This window comes from Poromitra crassiceps (assembly GCF_964638095.1).
Source record: "Poromitra crassiceps genome assembly, chromosome: 22".
NCBI lineage: Eukaryota > Metazoa > Chordata > Actinopteri > Beryciformes > Melamphaidae > Poromitra > Poromitra crassiceps.
Window position 1 is genome coordinate 7522566 of NC_139647.1, and position 19800 is coordinate 7542365.

General features: G+C 43.7%; 2 protein-coding genes across 3 annotated transcripts; both read right to left on the minus strand.

Annotated features, from left to right (window-relative positions):
* Positions 1 to 254: 254 nt before the first annotated feature.
* On the minus strand, positions 255 to 12569 carry phf3 (PHD finger protein 3). 2 transcript variants are annotated; one of them, XM_083657991.1, is made up of 13 exons: positions 11547 to 12569; positions 8428 to 9316; positions 7964 to 8015; positions 7280 to 7400; positions 6251 to 6407; positions 6042 to 6158; positions 5689 to 5811; positions 5453 to 5594; positions 4542 to 4734; positions 4307 to 4451; positions 4122 to 4211; positions 2851 to 3046; positions 255 to 2755 (listed from the first exon to the last, which is right to left on the minus strand). In XM_083657991.1, exons 1-13 carry the CDS (start codon positions 12485 to 12487, stop codon positions 765 to 767), a joined length of 5157 nt encoding a protein of 1718 aa, XP_083514117.1. In that variant the 5' UTR covers positions 12488 to 12569; the 3' UTR covers positions 255 to 764. The 2 variants fall into 2 exon arrangements, with proteins under 2 accessions (XP_083514117.1, XP_083514116.1); XM_083657990.1 differs by having other exon boundaries at positions 5683 to 5811.
* On the minus strand, positions 12507 to 17272 carry LOC310796132 (uncharacterized protein; the record flags this gene model as incomplete). Its single annotated transcript, XM_083658279.1, has 5 exons — positions 17158 to 17272; positions 15217 to 15478; positions 13256 to 13381; positions 12568 to 12897; positions 12507 to 12511 (listed from the first exon to the last, which is right to left on the minus strand). Exons 2-5 carry the CDS (start codon positions 15452 to 15454, stop codon positions 12507 to 12509), a joined length of 699 nt encoding a protein of 232 aa, XP_083514405.1. The 5' UTR covers positions 15455 to 15478; positions 17158 to 17272.
* Between the last annotated feature and the right edge of the window lie 2528 nt (positions 17273 to 19800).

Below are 19800 nucleotides of genomic sequence, written 5' to 3' on the forward strand. Positions count from 1 at the left end.
TAGTGAATATATAAGAATGTTGACGTTTGGCATTTAAAATGAAAGCGACACAATGTATGTTTTTAAAAGACACCTCTGCGCAGAAGTGGAAGTACCGGGGGGGGAGATCCGCGCTGTACAGGAAGCCTCAAAAAAGGTACGGCTGTCCCAGAGTCTATTTACCTGCCAAAATAAGACTCTGGGTACGACCTAATACTTTTCCAAAGGAACATCAAAAGTCATTATAATCAACAATAGAAAAAGATTAGCTTTATTACGAACTGTACATAAACATGTTCAATAGAAATTAAGTTTATAAAATATTTTGAACGATTTTAAAAATAAAATAAAATTGGGGGTGGAAAAACAGAACAGAAGCTGCTGTTGAGATTTCTTTCCTCGGTTAAACTGTTTGCAGCCGTGTGTTATTCATGCCAAATCATTGAGCTCAACTAAAACAAAATCAAAAGTTCAGCATCTAGTTCACATTTGTGCTGTGTTTTTATGAAATTGAAAACATTCGCTGTTTCTTAACACAAACACAGCATTTGTGGTCAGTGCAGCCCCTCAATATGCAACACGCAGAGATCTATATACAATAAGAGTCAAAGGTTAAAAAATGTGAACTTCAAACCAAATTCTTACTGGTTTGAAAAAGAGCAGATAGAAGGTTCTCTTGGTAATCCCACTGATTTCTCAAGTTTTCGCTGTCACGTAAATAACAAAATGAACATTCAGGAAGAAAATGGCACAATAACAGCTGCAGACTGGTTCGTACAAAAAAGTCATGAGTAACTGTCTTTTGAACTTCTCCGTCCGTTCTCATAATCAGAGTCCCGTCTGTGCCTGTGTCTGTGTCGCTCTCCGTGCTGCCGGTCTCTCCGCCTCTCTCCGTGGTGCTCGGCTGAGTGTGCGTGTTGCCTGCTCCTCTCTCTGTGCTTATCTTCGTGGCTGCGCTCGTGCTTCCTCCCCCGCTCGCGCTCGTGGTGCCTCCTCTTCCTGCTGTGGCCGCTCAGGTGCTCTCTGTCGTCCGTGTGTCGCGGCCTCTCCCAGGGGTCGCTGTATCCGTCGTCCGCACGCTGGTAGTCTTCGGCCGAGGACTCGGGTCGGTCCGACGGTTCCGAGGTGCTGTCGGGGTACGAGTCGAGTCCGGGGATGGCGTGCGGTGCCGCGCCGCTGTCCTGAGCCCACGGTGTAGCGTGATTGGGATCCTCTGTCTGCGGGGTTGAAAACGTGTCAGCAGGGGGGGCAGAAATGTAATCGTAGCTACCGGGTACCTGAGGCGGCTGCTGCTGCTGCTGCTGCTGCAGTGGGTTAGCATCGCTGTATGTTGGGACCATTACAGAGTCGCGTTGGAACTCGGAGGATTCGATGAGCGCGGGCGCATAGCGCGCTGCTTCTGGTACTTGAACTGAAGGAAGGTATACACTGGGAGATACCATAGGGACAGTCGGGGACACGACAGGGTCTTCTCCGGGTGGAGCGGTAGTTTTTCCTGCAGGGTCTTCTCTTTCACCATAGGGTGAGCTACGGTGACTTTGAACGTCTTCCCCGGGTCTGTGCTCTGCCTGAGAGAGGTGAGAGTACCTGTGGTGAAACGGTGGAACGTGCTCGTTTCTGGTGCCGCTCAACACGGGAACAGGTTGCGGATCCAAAGGAGCCGGGTGGCCGGCTTCGCCCTTCTCTGCCACTTCTGTCTTCTTATCTTCACTCGCAGTGGAATATGCAGAACACTTTTTCAATATCCCGCTCAAAGGGGGTTTGGGGCTGTTTGTATGATCTGAGGCCGACTGGGATTTTGATTCCAACAAGGGATTCCCTTCAGGTTTTGCTTTTTCCGTATCAGACAAAAGGCTAACATCTCCTTTGTTTGCTGGGACGGCGCTGCTAGCTTCATTCCCACTAGCAGCTATTGACAAGCTTGCCAAGAACGCTTCAGTTGATACATCTGGAGGCTTATCTTTCAGAGAGAGTGACGTGCAATGGGTCACCGCTGCAACTTCCTTTCCTGACGAGTTGTCCGCCACGGATGCAGCAGTCGGGCTGGATAGCTGCGGTTCAGCTTTCGGCTCTTTCTTCTTGATGACAAAGCGGTCTCGCGACATGACTGTAGCTGTGGGACTTTTGCTGGAGATTCCAGGGGTTGACAGATCTTCTTTTGGAGCCGGCTTGGTCTTCTGAGGGTCATTTCCTGACGAGTTGTCCGCCACGGATGCAGCAGTGGGGCTGGATAGCTGCGGTTCAGCTTTCACAGGTTTCGGCTCTTTCTTCTTGATGACAAAGCGGTCTCGCGACATGACTCTAGCTGTGGGACTTTTGCTGGAGATTCCAGGGGTTGACGGATCTTCTTTTGGAGCCGGCTTGGTCTTCTGAGGGTCATCAGCTGGCAGTACAGGCTTGTCGCTAAAATCTGGCAGGGGTGGTAACTCTCCACCCCAGCCGACTAACACACCTGGGAGAAAGCGCAGTGTTTGGGATTCCTGGTCATTGCCCTCTTCCGATGCAAATTCTTCTTCCAAGGATTCCGTAATTGGCTCGTCAACGTCTTCGGTAATGCTGAGCGGTTTGTCCGTCTCTTTTTTACGCGGAGCAGTCAGGGAGGAGAGGTAAGCTTTATCTTCCTCTGCGAAGCGGGCATCATTGGTGGAAACGGTGAGGGGCGTGCTCTCGGGAATAATCTTCGCACTTTCATTCACGTCCACCGGGAGAAAATCTCGTTTAGGTCTCTGGCGGATGATCAATCCAAGGAGGAGGTTGGAACGGTTGTTTTCCAAGCCTGTCAAATCACAAGGTCAAGTTAAGAGTCTGAAACACCAGAAACGTATGCATGCACTTAACCAAGAGCCAATTCATCTTTAGTGGTCATCCTACCTGGACCATCGAAAGGAACAAGCTGGTGTGGAACCTTCTCAGTGGCACCCAGGGGGATGACATACATGTCTTTGACTCGTTTCAGGTTGTTGGAAACCACCCCGAAACGCTTCCGACTGCTGAAGTAGGCATACAGCAGGGTGTAGGAGATCTCATCTTCCTCCGTCTCAGGGGAGAAACGAATCAGGCACACCTCCTGTAAGAAAACATCAAAAAGGACGTACAAGTTAAAGGAGAAATTCAGCCCCAGTTTACATACTACCATTCTCAGGTTGAATCCCTGTCAAAACAATGAGCAAGATACTAAGGTCCAATTCATGGTCACTCTAGTGAGCCGGGCGCATCGGGGGCGAGGCATCCGCAACCACTAGCGCGTACCTGAAGATTTGTTTAAAGCTTGGCAGGATCGAGAGCCAGGGAGAGAAATGAAATGAAGAAGTCAGTCCACTGGGCCGTGTTTTGATCACATTTCTTGACCCCTGTGGTAAAACTTTGATTTCTAACCGTTCCTTTTTAGTCAATTCAAGTAAATGTGCTGTGTTGAGAGAGAGAAAGTAGGATATAGGGCTGAGAACTGAAACGCCTTTTTACATTCAGTAAAAACAAGTTTGGTGATTGTATTCGTGTGCCGATATATGGTCGTTTCAGATTGAAACTGCAGTACTGCACATAATGGCTTTTCATTGTCACTTTTAATGGGCTGTTTCTCACATATCACTGTGCAATGTAACATGAGGATTATAGGCTCTACTTGGCTGCAGTTCTGACCATGAAGACCTCTGTGCCTGTGCAGGATCTGAACTAGTGAATATTGTATTAGATTAGGAGTATTTGAGACATGTTGAAACAAATTGACAACACTTTAGATCATTTTCAGCATCATTCAACTTCAGAACTTGTATAAAAAAATAAAAAATAAAAATGACCCACAGACACCATTTTGTGCAGTGATATTGAGACATTTTCTCACTGAGATGTGCTAGTGGCACTTACAGTCGTAGTAGTGGCTGCAATAAAGCTAATTTAGATGCAAGAGTAAACATTCTAACTTTGAATATATCTCCTTTAAATTCATTATCAATGGAGTAGCTCCAAGAAGTGTCTTGACATTACAAATTACACTTGAAATTGTCTGGATTCAAGCTTGAATTGTTCTTGGTCATAAGGACTGATTTAACCACATGCAATCAAATAAGTGACATGTGAGGTTGGATATTCCATTTAAGAACAAACGTTATAAGCTAATAGCAGTATATGGTTACCGTACTCACTTTTGTCCCGGTTGCACGGATCTTCTCCAAGTAATCCCACACTATCTGTGGACTAATCCTACCACCAACCTGGATGCTGTCTGGAAGATCCTGTGATACACATCAAAGCATGAGGACTGAATGTGTCGGACTTTGCATTCAACAGCCTTTCAAACTCTTCAATATATGTCACATCAGCACTTTACCTCAGTCAAGTTGTCCAGAATGCCAGAGACGGGAAATGCTTTAGTCACAAGCTTTGCCACAGCCTGCATATTAAGGAATCCTCTCCACAGTGACTGCAGGTTGGAGAGGAACGCAGCCTCCTCCTCTCTTCCTCTATACTCCGACCTGAGAGAAGTTCATGTCATGGACACAATGAAGCATGGAGACAGCAGATCATCCACACACAGCGCCACAGATGTCTGCCTGCGTACATACCTTCCTTCAGAGCTGGAGGATTTAGCCTTACGGAAGCTCTCTTCTAAAACGGTGAGGTGCAGGTCGTCGTCCTTCACAGGCGGGGTTGTGCACTTAGTCTCTTCCGTTTTGGTGGTTGACTGCCTCCTTACTACAGTAGTGGCAACTTTCACCACCTTGGTTGATGCTTCTTCCACAGGGGGCGCCATACGACCTGGGGGGGAAGGGGGGGTCATAATAATAATGTTACACAGGGATGTAACAATACATTGTGAGACAGTTAAGAATTAGGGATGCACGATATGGATTTTTTTCAGCCGATACGATGATACTGTAACCGATAAATATCTGCTTCTCCTGGCTGATGATACGAGAACCAATAATTATTTCACATTTTTGTATAAAAAATAAAAATCTTAACCTGTAGTTTATGCACACCTGGGGTAAGAAAGGCAGATGTAGGGAGCAAAGATGGATGTTTTAATATTCCATAGCTCTGACCTAACCAAATCTAACTGACATCACTATTGTGAACACAAACAGAGAACACTTCTGATATGAGCATTTTAGAAAGCGTATCACTCAGTACAAAAAATTGGGGTTGGGACAATGTGATGGACAGCAGTGCAAGGGTGAACACCGTTAGATTGTTCATTTTCTTATTGTCTCTATAATGATATGCGCCACTGTGTGTCAGAAAACCAGCTATTTACAGGACGTAAATACAAGCATTTCACATGTCCCGTTTTCAGGTCGCAGTTCAAAACAAATGATCATTCAGTGCATGGGAATCAAACCGGACTCATCAGGGTGACTTAAAAATCCTATTTAAAGCTGAAAAAAAAAATCAATTCGCCTTTAATGTTTAAGATGAAGGGGTTTTGACCATGTGAAGGTTTACCTATGCAGATCTTGACCATGTAAAGGTTTACCTGTGCAGATCTTGCAGTGGAGGTCAAATAAGTGAGACTTGTGCTGGCCCGTAGTATCTTTATTGGTCTTGGGGCTCGCTTCTATCGTCTCCAGGGGCAGAAGTTCTGCTGAGACTTCTGTCACTTTGGGAGCAGGTTCAAGCTGAAGACAAACAAACAAAACTTTTTCAATGATACACCAAATTAAAGTGTAAACATGATAGAGAATAACATTTCCAACTGTCTCTTACCTTCACCTCAATGGGCTGAGTTGCTTTCGCTGGTTCTTGGCTCTCGATTTCAATTTCTCCTTTATGGGTAATCTTAGTGATGGGTCGCCTCTCTACCTCTCTCTGCTCTTTTTCAATCATTTCAATTGTCTGTCAAATTAGAAGTTTATTGCATTTTTGGAAATTACTGAACGTTTTCCATTACTATAAATCCACTCTCAATTTTTGCAGCATAAAATGGGTAACAGCTTCAATAATAGTCAATACTGTGCTTTAGTTACATAGCAGTAATGATTTTGAGCAATCGGGTATCAAATTCAGCTCATTTGATAATAAAATTCACATTTGAAAGAAACGCAAGACTAGAGCATTTTACTTACATGTCGATTCTCCCTTTGTCGCCAGGCAGCCAATTCCTTAGAGGCCAGTTCTTCAGGACTCATTCGAATTAAATTACTAGGAGAAATTTCCCCTTTGAGAACTCTCTTAAATAGGACCTACAATATTGAAATGGAAAGGCACAGAATGAAGTTTAACTTTGTTCTAATCAAATCTGATTTAAAATGCAAACATTGAACAATGTACTTACATTATTTTTAGTATCTTTGAGGTTGAACATTAAGCTTCTGTATTTGTTTTTGTATTTGTTGTCAGTGTCTTTATACATGTGGAACAGCTCTCTCTCCGTCTTCCTGGCCACATCAGAGGCTTTCTCCAGTGGGACCTTCAAGTCTGATTCCTTCAACCTAAATTTGAGAAGTGAGACTTGTTTGACATGCCATGGAATTATTTTTGACGTTTTCCCAGTTCGGCATGGGGCCTAAAGCCCGTGACACACCAAGGCGATTCATCGGGGCCATGTCTGGGCGTCTTGTCACTCTAGTATTTGCTCTAGTTGCCGCTAGTCCTTTCAAGTGTTTTCGGTGTGTCAGGGACTTGAAAGATTTCATTCTCCATTCATTTTCGCATTGATGTTTCTTAAAATACTCATAAAAAGAGTTTTACTTGGACAAAATGTTCTGTGGTATCTCGTAAAAGATATAAAAGATACGTATAGATTAATTGCATTTTTTTTTTATAGGGATTTAAAAAATAAACATATTATGGGAAAATGAATGAGGAAAGAAATCTCTTAGGCCCCATGCCAAACTGGGAAGTTACTTAGGCACTCTCTAACACCAATAGCTCTGAATGCCATATACAGATCCTTTCCAAAAAATTTGAATATCATGGAAATAACATGGATAATCGTGGGCTTCAGCGGATTGTCAAGCAAAGACGATTCAAAAAATTTGGCGGAGATTCAGAGTGAGTGGACTGAGGCTGGAGTCAGTCATAACTGAGAAGTAACTGCTGATTTTCTTCACACTATTCTAATTCCTTGAAATACTGTTTTGGGGGTTTTCTGGAGCTGTAGGCCAAAATTATGAAAAATGAAACAAATAATGAATCTATAATCTATGAAAGTTTTACTTTTTGAAAGGAATTAACTTCTTGAAAGGAATTAAAAACCAACTTCTCCATGATATTCTAAGTTTTTGGAAAGGATCTGTAAATGTCAGGATATAACAGACCTCATTTGAGCACTGTGACTCGGAATCGGAAGCGGAATGCTTACCGCTGCAGAAGGATCTCCTTCAACGAATCCCGCACACTCCTCCTGATCTCGTCCACAGACACTGGTTTCTTTACAGCTGAAGATGAACGCTTAGGTTTTGTCTCCCGTTTCAGCTGAACTCCTGAGGACAGAACGACAGGATCTACTGAGCAGGTGGGAAAAACCCTGACCCAAAGGATTACAAAATACAAGACAAAATTACACCATTTTGCGATTGACTTTTTTTTTTACCATATGCATCATGCATTATTATATGCATCATGCATTAATATTAAAAGAATAATAATAATAATTAGTAATAGTAATTAATTAATAGTAATATTAATTCATAGTATTATTTTTTTTCAATCGCAAAATGGTGTAATTTTTTATTATTGAAATTTCAGCAGCAGAGAACCAACCATTCAGAATGGTTTCCCCGCCCCTCTCTCTTTTACACACTAGAGGGCGCAAGGCTACCAGGTTTTTAGCTTCATCACACTTTCATTGAGGCCAGCTGAAAACACTGCTGTGTAAACATAGTAGGTGGCCAGATGGACTCAGGGCAAACTGAAATTGAGGGCGGTTCATCAAGTTTTATTTTGGGTTTCCACTACGGAAGAAAATGGCAACGTGACGACTGATATGACTTTGCTGAAACTATCCCGATATTGAGCGGTGAACCAAACCCAACTGACAAAATACCTGTTTTTTGCACTGCGTATTTGACTTCCGTCGACTGCCTTCTATCAGGGTCCTATTTTAGGAATGAAGCAAAGAATATATTAAGCACATGAATCGATCAATATAGCGGTCTCATATCATCAAAATGAAGGAAACATCCAAATTAATGACTTGCCAACAAGTAAAAGAATGTATCCAAGTTGAGTTATTTACAAAACATGATGTGAGTTTTAGTGAGAGCAGTACACCGGAGTAACCAGACACCCTTGTGCAGGCCTTCTGTACAGGCAATGAAGGTAAAGCAAAAAGGAGAACAAACCCTTATGTAGTGGGAACACTGGCTATGATTAATATCAGAGGACGAATTAGCTGGAGGGACAAATGACAAAGCAACCTGTGTACATGAGAGATTTACATGTCTTAAATGCATTAACAAGACTCTTCTCTATCATCTTCAAAGCCATGAGCATGGTGATATCCCTTACCTTTCCGGCAGACTTGACCCCCCCTGAGGCGGGAGTCTGCGGGGGTCCCTTCCTGGGCTCGGACTTAACCCCCCCTGAGGCCAGAGTCTGCGGGGGTCCCTGCCTGGGCTCGGACTTCACCCCCCCTGAGGCGAGAGGCTGCTGGGGTCCCTGCCTGGGCTCGGACTTGACCCCCCCTGAGGCGAGAGGCTGCGAGGGTCCCTGCCTGGGCTCGGACTTGACCCCCCCTGAGGCGAGAGGCTGCGAGGGTCCCTGCCTGGGCTCGGACTTGACCCCCCCTGAGGCGAGAGTCTGCGAGGGTCCCTGCCTGGGCTCGGACTTGACCCCCCCTGAGGCGAGAGTCTGCGGGGGTCCCTTCCTGGGCTCGGACTTGACCCCCCCTGAGGCAAGAGTCTGCGGGGGTCCCTGCCTGGGCTCGGACTTCACCCCCCCTGAGGCGAGAGTCTGCGGGGGTCCCTGCCTGGGCTCGGACTTCACCCCCCCTGAGGCGAGAGGCTGCGAGGGTCCCTGCCTGGGCTCGGACTTGACCCCCCCTGAGGCGAGAGTCTGCGGGGGTCCCTGCTTGGGCTCGGACTTGACCCCCCCTGAGGCGAGAGTCTGCGGGGGTCCCTGCTTGGGCTCGGACTTGACCCCCCCTGAGGCGAGAGTCTGCGGGGGTCCCTGCATGGGCTTGGGAGGGAGCTTGTTATCCGGTACCTCAGGCTGGGCTTGCCCTTCTGGCTCGGCTGCACTCGGCACATCCGGCTCCACCTTGGTGCTTTCCTCAGCACAGCACTTCAGGCACACGTACATCTGGTCCTCCTCCTCCATTTCACCGACTTTGGTCAGGTCCAGACCGACGCAGTCCCCGTGGAACCAGTCGTCACAGCGACCGCAGCCAACCATGAACCTAGACAAAGCCGTGTGATCGTTAAAGGTGTGACTGTCAAAGGGCACTTTTCCGTGCCAGCGTGCACCGTCGGATCAAACCAAACAGCTCGGAAACAAAAATCTATTCAAATTCATGCTTGCTGCTTTAGACAGTTTTAACTTGAAAACATTAACATTTTAAATGGCCCCCAGCTTACTTCCTGTTGCAGTGTTTGCCAATACAGTAACTGACAGGAAATAAGCTAGGTTTCAAACTGTTCCCTAGCAACACAATTTCGTGAAAACAGTCAATACCAAAGTCACACCCTCTTCCGGGTTAGGCATAAGGGATTTTCTACCATCATTCCTTAGATCAGTCCTATCAATTATTATTATTATTATTAGTCCTCCATGTAGCCTTTAGAATTGTATAAACATACTGGCTCATTCATTAACTGAAATGTGCCGCTGGTGCTGACACAGTGATTTAACACATTTCCTCTTGGTCATGTCTGTCATCATAACTCAGTCAGAGTGAATGTCCAATAGGGGTGTCACAATATATCGTCCCACGAAATTTCGCGATAGTAAAACGTCACGATATGTATCGTTGAGATGAAATCTCATATCGCAAAAAAAAAAAATTTTTTTTTTTTCAAAAATAGACTAAGAAACGTCTTTGTTTGTTGAAGTTCAATGTGTGGAAAGTAGTTCAGTTGAACAAGTCTCTGAAGAGACACATGAGAAGTTATACAGGAGAGAAACCATTCAATTGAGTTTCTGGCAAAACTGTTTACTTGACAGGAAAAACTGAAGCATAAAAAATAGACTAAGAAAAGTCTTGTTGTTTGAGTTTGAAGAAAAACTGAAGATGCATAATGAGAATTTATACTGCTGAGAAACCTTTTAGTTCAAAGTAAATCTAAGTGACGGTGTAACTCATTCTATTTCAAGATAAGCCTTATCTCCAATCTCATGTTTTTTCTAGTTGTTATTGTAATAACAATTTCCCACAACAGCATGTTTTGTATTTGTGCATTTCAAATAAAATACTACTTTTCCAGTCATATATTGTCATTATTCAAGTTTAAAAAAATATTGTTAAAATCGTATCGTATCGTATCGTTATCGTGAACCCAGTATCGTGATACGTATCGTATCGTGAACTGAGTGTATCGTGACACCCCTAATGTCCAACTATCATTACTTAAATTACGTTACTTAAAAACCCCCGAAAGTCAAAAACCTGCTTTTCTTCTTGTTCCTTCAGTTGGATGTTCCTTCAGTTCACTGTGCAGAGTTTGACACTAGAAGACTGTTTTCACACTTGTCTGCTGACAGTGGAAAGTTTCTCTGAGCTCATTGCAAAGGCCATTTTCAACCAGCTTGATTTGTGACATCAGAGACACTCCAATAGCCCAAACACATTCTCACTCCCAACTCATCATACAGTATACTGCAGATCGGTCAGGAACCCTTGGAGTCTCTTTGTCATGAGTTGGGAGTGAGAATGTGTTGGAACTTGAAAGCCCATGTTGTATGCTGTGATTGGCTAGTTAGGTTCTAGATAACCCTGATTGGTTGCTTTCGATTTTTAAATGAGGCAGAAGGAGGGGAACAAGATAGTTAAGATTTTTGTGTGGGGAAAAACCATCAGACACATTATTATTCAAAGTAGAGTATTTCATATACCGTACATCTTGAAACATGACTTTAGGGGGTCTTAAAGTTTTAGAGATCTGTCAAGTTAAATGTAAGACAATTATAAGGTCATTGCAACTGTACTAGTTCATAGTGAACGATCTGAATCGATTACAATGTTACTTATTTCCTCCTCTCCATAGAGAGGCAAAGTGAACGTCACTTCCTGCTTCAGCACTGTACCAGAGATTTTCTTCCGCAATTTATTCTCCCATAGACATTTCGTAAAATGCTTATAAAAATAGTTTTTACTTGGTCAAACCAAACGGTTCAGCTATATTTAGAATCGGGAGAGACCATAGAACATTTCACTCATACCAAAACTTTAAAAAACTACATAGAAAAAACCCGCATTTTTTTTAAACGTTTGAAATGTTCATGAAATGTTATGCGGTCTCTCCTGTTTCTAAATATATCTGAACCGTTTGGTTTGAACAAGTAAAACTATTTTTATAAGCATTTTACGAAATGTCTATGGGAAAATAAATGGGCGGATGAAAATCTCTGGTACAGTGTTGAAGCAGGAAGTGACGTTCATTGGCTCTCCATTGATGCTTGGTGTGACTCACGTGTTGTTGTGGGGTTTCTTGCACAGACCACAGCTGCTGCTCCCATCCCACACAGTGTCCGTGTTGGCAGCTTGCTCCTCGGCAGCTTCAGCTTCCTTCTTCAGCACAGGGGCACAGTTATCTGGGATGAACAGCTGTGGCTCTTCCACAGAGATGCTTCTTGCATTTTTACTTTTCTGTCTTTGAAGGATCTTTTCGGGCTTTTTGACTTTGGGCTTCTCCTCCCCTCCTTCGGGTGTCTTCGAAGAAGTCCACGACCACTGAGCGCCCTCAGGTTTGGGACTAAGTTGTGGGTGAGTAGCTTTGGTTGGTCCCTGTTGCTCTCCAAGGCGGTTGTTGTCAGATGACAGGGTCTTCTTCACTGGCGATTTAGGCTTCACTGGACTAGGTCCTGTGCCCTGGGTCTTTTGCACTTTAGCGCCATGCTCCGTTTGGGCATTTTCTCCGTGCCTTTTCAAAGACGTAATGCCTTTCTTTTCTTTTAGAGACTTCATCGTTTGGATGAGTTTTGAAGCCATGTTTTGGGATGCTTTAGCATCCTTAATGGTGCTGCTCGGTTTACATGAAACTAAGTCCTTATTCTTGACAGAAGTCGGTCCTTGTTTAGGCAATTTTTTGGCCAGGATTTCTTGCTTTTCCTTATTATCGGTCTTAGTACTTAAAGTAGTTTTGTTGTTCTGAATGTTTTGTGGCTGTTTGACGCCATCTTTTCCTTTACCGACAGGCTTGTGCTTTCCAGAAACACTCAGATTGTCAGGTTTGGCCTCTGCCAAAGAGGCGCCCCCCACGACTGTCCCGTTGGCAGCCTGCACATCATTCGGATTCACATACGGGCCCAGCCCAAGGGGTGCATCTTCGGCACAGCGCTCCTCGGCTCCGCCCGCGTCTCCCGCGTTCTCTGGCACAGCGTTCTGTGCACTGACCGCCTCATCCTGCAACATGGCACACTCACTGACCGCCTCATCCTGCGACGTGGTGGCACACTCACCGACCGCCTCATCCTGCGACGTGGCACACTCACTGTCCCCACCATAGAAAACGGCGTCTTCAAAGCACAGCGACTGGCCTGTTTCTGTGTTCTCTGTGTAACAGGGCCCTGGAAGCAGCTCAATCCGGAATCCTCCAACTGTGACCGTCAACCGCCTCAATACGACAACAGGATTGAGCCACAATCCAACGTCAAGATCACCAATATTAATACGCCCGCCCTGGGATAATTCTTCCTTCAGCTGGGAGCCTCCAACTCCTTTCTCAATCAGAAATGACTTCAGTTGTCTATTGGCTGCTTTCCTTCCTGGTCTTCCGATGGACTTTATGTTGGTGGATATGTTAGCAGGTCCACCGCCTTGCTCTGTTTTATCAAGAAGAAGAAACATGAGAAGAAAGAAGGAGGAGGAAACAACAACAACAACAACAACCATCATCATCCTGCCTCCAAACTAGAGATGTCATATGCAGACCTGCCAATCTTGAGAAAATAGTTTGTACTCGAGTACCTGAGTACTCTTGCCCATGCCTAATTCACAACACATGATACGCTTGGATTTTGCACCATCGAATTCACAGGCGTCAACGCATTTTTGCATAGTTTTAGGTGACAAATCGTACCAGCGTAAAAATGTCAAAATGCGTGCCTGATACGAAAAATGTGTGCAGGTTGGCAGGTGTGCATATGGTGGAAGGGACAATCTGAATGATAACCTGCTTACCATGTTCTACATTGAGCGGTTTTTTCCTCGGTCTGCCGACAGGTCGCTTTACTCTTGGAGTCGCTGCACCCGTCACCTCACCAGCAGCACCACTGGCTCCAGTGGATGTTGAACTGACATCCAGACCTGCAACAACAAAAACAAATACGTGCAGTTTATTTTCATGTTTAATTGTATAATGGGGGCAAATCATCCAATCATCTAAAACAGTATCAGTCAAGGTATGTGTTGTCACAAATCTGATCAACTACTGTCCTACCTCTTTTTTCAGTATTACAAAAAATTTAATTTAAGAAGAATTCAGTGTTTTCACACCCTTATTTCCAGATATGATTTATAACTCACCCTGACAACTTCGGTTTGTTTAGCATCAACAGAAACGATCATTAGTTTTGAACTGCGACCTGAAATCGAGGAAAATATATGCGATCTAATGTACCTCCGTGCCGCCGGCAGGCTCCTCGGTTTGCTGTCCGTCACATACAGTAGCTCCCGCCGTATTCCCGTCCATAATCTTGAAATCCGATAAGGCTAAGCTAACTACACAACAACAAACTGGATGCAAGTCAACTATGACCTGCCCCGGATGTACTTCTTCTTCTTCTGTTCCGCCGTATTACCAAACAGAAGAAGAAAATAACTACTTCCGGGGCAGGTCATAGTTGGCTTGGATCCAGTTTGTTGTGTAGCTTAGCCTGCCTAGCCTAGCAGATATTTAGGCTATCTGATTTCAAGATTATGGACGATTCATTTGAATTCAATGGCTGCCCGTATGGAATAACATCATATATGGATTACAAGCAACAGCTGGGAATATGGCGGGAGCTGCTATGTGACGGACAGCAAACACAGCGGCATGGAGGTACATTAGATCGCTCTTATCTCATTCTCTCTCTGATATAATAAGCATATGAGCCGCTGTGTGTCAGAAAATAAGCTATTTACAAGACATAAATACAGGCATTTCACATGCCCCGTTTTCAGGTCGCAGTTCAAAACTGATTATCGTTTCTGCTGATGCTAATCAAATCGAAGTTGTCAGGGTGACTTAAAAATCATATTTAAAGCTGCAAATAAGGTCCAGGGTGTAAAAAAAACTGAATTCACCTTTAAAAACTAGTGGTGTGATTTCAATCTCTAGCACTCGTAGAAGAGGGGTGATCTCTGCACAAACCATGTACGTCAGGTGTGTAGGAGCATCAGGTAAGTTGAGAATAGAAAATCCCGCACACTGACTTCACTTAAGACTTTTATTTAAATAGAGCCAAATAGCTCTATTTAAATAAAAGTCTTAAAGGAACACTCCGCCCATTTTCAACCAGCTTTGTATCATTAGAACATCAGTAGTATATCAGAAAACTGTAAAACGGTTTTGAAGTCTGTCATTTAATTTGACAGTTATTGAGTGTTAAAGTGTGGACCAGTGACATCACTGGTCCACACTAACTCAAATGAATAACTCATTAACTCAAATCAACTCTCAATAACTGTCAAACTATTCATCATTCATCTAGTTTGACAGTCATTGAGAGTTGATTTGAGTTAATGAGTTATTAATTTGAGTTAGTGTGGACCAGTGATGTCACTGGTCCACACTTTAACACTCAATAACTGTCAAATTAAATGACAGACTTCAAAACAGTTTACAGTTTTCTGATATACTACTGATGTTCTAATGATACAAAGCTGGTTGAAAATGGGCAGAGTGTTCCTTTAAGTGAAGTCAGTGTGTGGGATTTCCTATTCTCAATCTCTAACACTCTCAAATAACACATAGCCTGTTTGAATGTTGTGACAGTTAATAGACTAACTAGTTGCAGGAAAATAAAATGTTGGGTTGTCAGAATCTGAATATTGTGTGCGTAATAAACAATAAACAAATACTCGACAATGTTGAATTTATAAGGATAATGCAGTGCGAGAGCAGTTTTTGGACATAGCCTCTCTCTCTTTGCACATACTTGTCGATCCAGCAACCTGAAAGTTGGGGTCATCCTGGTCCAAGAGATCAAACACAGAGGTTGCAGATCCTCCAAACATGGGATCTTTGTCACTCAGCATGTTCAACAGCGAATCTTCCAACTGGAGGCCTGATCCAAACTCATTACTGGCTTCACATTCCAAATTCTGACCTATTAACAGGGAGTCGTCCAACTGATCACTGGGAATTAAGTGATTAAAAGTGTCCACAATATCCATGAATGCTGCCGCCTTCTTCTCTGCCTGCAGAAAACACACAAAATTAAAATCAAGTATAATTCAACCACATACATTTTCAGTAAATAAAGTGTAGACTAATGTTAGCATTTTCTAACTCTGTTGTTACTGTCACTTCAAGAGAACTCCTTCATGCACCTATTATACCAAGTTCTGCATCCCCACCGAGAATTGCTTCCCCACCATATTTTGCGGCTGTTGTAACTTAAAAACCGATCATGCACAAAGGCAGAATTTTCCAATTTTCTATACATTATTAAAGTCTTACAACAAAATCGTCAAAATTCAACTTAAATATTAGTTTAGGATCTCTGGGTATGGTCAACCCAAGGTAGGTGAGGTGGTCCTTTGCCAATTTGAATGGGAGATTTTCCAGGAAACCGGGAGTGAAGACATCAGAGAAAGGCATAAAGTCACTCTTTGTCCAGTTAATTGTGTATCCGGATAGCTTACCGAAGGAGGTGATTAGTTCTAGGAGAGGGGGGATCAATTGTTCTGAGTTATGTACATATACTATTACATTGTCAACGTACAAACTGATATGTGTCTCAATACCTCCGACTTTCAGGCCTGCAATACCTGGGTGACCACGTATTTTTAAGGCGAAGGGCTACCTGTTGATAACTTGAGTGACAGCTGTCAGCTATCTGTGAAGATAATGATGTTAATACTTGGTTAGCTTAAGCTCTTGTCCAAGCAAGGTAGCTTAGGCTCTGCAGTGGGAAAGTAAAGATCTGAGCAGATATTCACTTGTAATTTTGTTATTTTTGGCCAAAGTTCTGATTTAACTACTATAACCTAACTGTTCAACCAAATTTAAATAGCTACTGATGTCTTTTTTTGCTTACATTAACTACTACTGTTAGATGCAGTCAGCCTAACGTGATAGATAGCTAAAGTTGGCGTTAGCTGGCTTACTATTCTTCATTTTACTCGTTAACATCATGGTTTTTGCACTTTCGCATATCGCTGTGCAAACAAATAAGCTTGCTGTGCGTAAATTACATGACACTGAGTTGTGTGTTTTTATGACCAACTTGGAGAAGCCTTCCGACAGGTCAGCTAGCTTAGCTAAGGCTAACAGTGTTGGGTGGAAGCTAGCTAGTGTTGTATGGGCAGTCGTTGGGCAATCGAGCCCACCGGCTCGGCTGGGCCTAGCTGGGCCATGATTGAATAAACTACAGATACACAAATACACTTGCAGCTTGCAGACCAACAGTTATCTTGACAACTTGTCATAACACTACTAGCGTATGTAATGTCCCTGTGGAACAGTAGCATCTGTGAACAGGTTTAGCTGGTGAGTAGCTTGTTAGCCTGCTAGCGATTAAGAACACGATCGGTGGATGGCAGATAACGTTACCATAGAAGGCTAACTATGCGTAATTTCAGACATTAACGCATCTGCTAAACAGCATTCCTTGCATCAATTAACGCGTTTGCCAATTAAAGCATTTTTTATGCAGCAGATAGGTGTATATTGCTAGATAGATCGATGCATACCATATTTATCTCAGTGTGCCAACCATGCTAATCCGCGTTAGCATAGGCCTACCAAGTTTGTTTGTAGCCTAACTAGCAGCTATAGCTAACGTTAGAATGAGCACGCACGCCCCCTTGCATTATTTCTCACGTTCCCAGTTCTAATATGATGAAATATGCGCTTTAATAAATATGACTCTTACCTATCTTGTGTGCAGTGTTTCATTGAACGTATGTGAGACTACATAGCACAACTGTCCCTCGCTCCCAGTAACTTCCTCAACTCGTCATTCGTCCTGCTGCTGCAAAGCCCTTGACAACCAGCGCCAGCTGTCACGTGGGTCATGTTTACAGGTAGTGGCTCCACTGGCTGCGTTCGGAAATAGCAGTCCGAGCCGCTCCGAGCGCCAAGAGAGCACACGGTATGCGATATTTTTTTTCCCCATGATGGCGAAGGCTAGCTGAAGGCATGACCCGCCCCTCTCTGCCTCTGATTGGCTGACTGTACTCGGCTGCTCCCACCTTCTTTCCAGGCGAGCCAGAAGTATCTCAAACGAGCCTAAATACTTTCATTCAATGTCACGATGCAGCGGGTGAAAAGTAAGCTACTTCCAAGCATGATTCCTATAGATATTAGTGGTGTGTTTGCTGGACAGCTAACATTCATACATGACTGCAGTTAGTTGTTGCTGAGGCTATCATCTAAGCATTTGTTCATAACGTGAGCAGCAGGTGCAAAACAATCATTAAATCAACAAGCATGAAAGATTTCATTATGGAACGATACAATTGCAAACCCTATACAGTACCTGACTTATTTAGGCCTACTCATAGGCTATTGCACAGACGTGTATTTTTTCGCTAGGCCAATCACAGGCAGAGAGGGTGCCTCCAGCCTTCGCCATCATCCGAAAAATTATATTGCACATGGTATGGAGTGCCGGCGCGCGTCATGGAGCGTCAGAGCGCCAAGACTGATGATGATGGACTGCTAAAAATGGTATCCTCGCGTCACCAGGCTCTTCTACTAAAATCGTAAAAAAAAACAGAGAAAAAGACATATACATAGATGGTAATTTTACATCCTTTACTGAAGAAGTTTGAGTTGCCTGGCACGTACTGGCTCAGAGTCAGATACCTGCAAATCAGAAATTATGTTTTTTTTCTCTTCTTTTTCTCTCCAATATATTATGAACAAAAATGAACAAGCTCGGACACAGTAACTGGGCGAAAAAACAACAACATAGCCTACATAGGCTATATCAACAGTTATAACTTATAATGTGGTGCTACCATCCATATAAGGTGCTTTACTTGTAAGATATGTCGCGCATGGGGTCCCATGCAAGGCGTCCAACAGAAACCAGCCGGACAAGTCACCCACCGCCCCTAACCTCATCGAGGTAGGTTAGAAACGGGTCCCAAATAGTTAGAAACTTTTTAAGTGAGTTGGTTCTCAAGGATCTGAGCCTCTCCATCCTTATGACAGAGATCATGTTCATCAACCACAGTTGGAAAGAAGGTGAAGAGGGGGACTCCCATTCTTTCAGAATTAGTTTTTTGGCAACAGTTGTCCCCAGTGTCAGAGTGTGGGGAAGTCCAGAGAGGTCTCCGAGCAGCCGAAGATGCCTACTATTTAACCATTTATTTCCATTTTATGTCTTCCCTGAGTCATTTGCCTGTTTGAATGTGTGAGTTGGTGAGCTGTGATGTCCTGTGTGTTGTTTTGATTTGATTTAGTCCCCCCCAAACCCCCCCCCACTATTGTAGTTTCTGTCTGTGTGTTGTTTTCTAAATCAAAACCCAATCTATAAACACTTTTTTTTTTAAAGTTTTATGTTTATGTACTTGATTTTGTTGTCAGTGTTAATGATGAATTATTACTTGTGCAAGGCAAGCAAAAGCATGTATTAATATCAAAAGCACTTAAGTGGTTCCCCAACCAGGTCCGGTGGTTTTCTACCCTACCAGCGAGTTAATTGCATTTTATGTCTTTGCATCCCAGGTGTAAATCAGTCCTTGATTTTATGGCAAGAATGAAAGCCAGCAGCACTCTGCATCTGCATCCTGCGAGCTATTGCTGTAGGAAGTGATTCATTAAAAACCTGGATGGACAAACCTCTATATTCCATCACAGATGACACACCACGCATGCCCACACGTGCACGGCAGCCAGTACACACACACACACACACACACACACACACACACACACACACACGCAATCGGAGGCCCCATGAAATGTGTCCTCTGCGTTTGACCCATCCTCCTCCATGGTCCGGCCAGGAGCGGTGGGAAGCTGCAGTCAAACGCCCAGGGACCAACTTCTTCCAACTGCCGCTGGTCAGACGACGATCTTCTGCATGTTTTCTAGTGGGAGTCTATGCTGTTGTTATATGGAGGAAACCCCATTATGCTACTGAACTGGGAATTTACTTTATTAGCAGCACAATTGTAATATACAGTATGAAACAGCAATGGCTTTACATATACAATTCAGACGCTGAAATAGACTCATCTGTACAGACTAGTAGAGATCTTGAGACTTATTTCTCTGAATACACACGACATTACATTAACACTACCAGTTACAATCCACAAAATGTAACCATGCTCTTGGAGAATAATATGAGGGATCAGTGTTGGTAAACAAACGGCTTATTGGGGGTAACTTTATAACGGGACCCTATGGAGCCAGCCGTGAGTGTCTCACTCTAGCAGGCTGTGCTTTTTACTAAGTTCACTTCATTTTAAAAATGGCGACACTTCACACAACTTTAACATGACATGCTGTACGTTTGTTTGGCACAACTCATACTAGTTAACTGCTGCGGTTCCGCACTTCC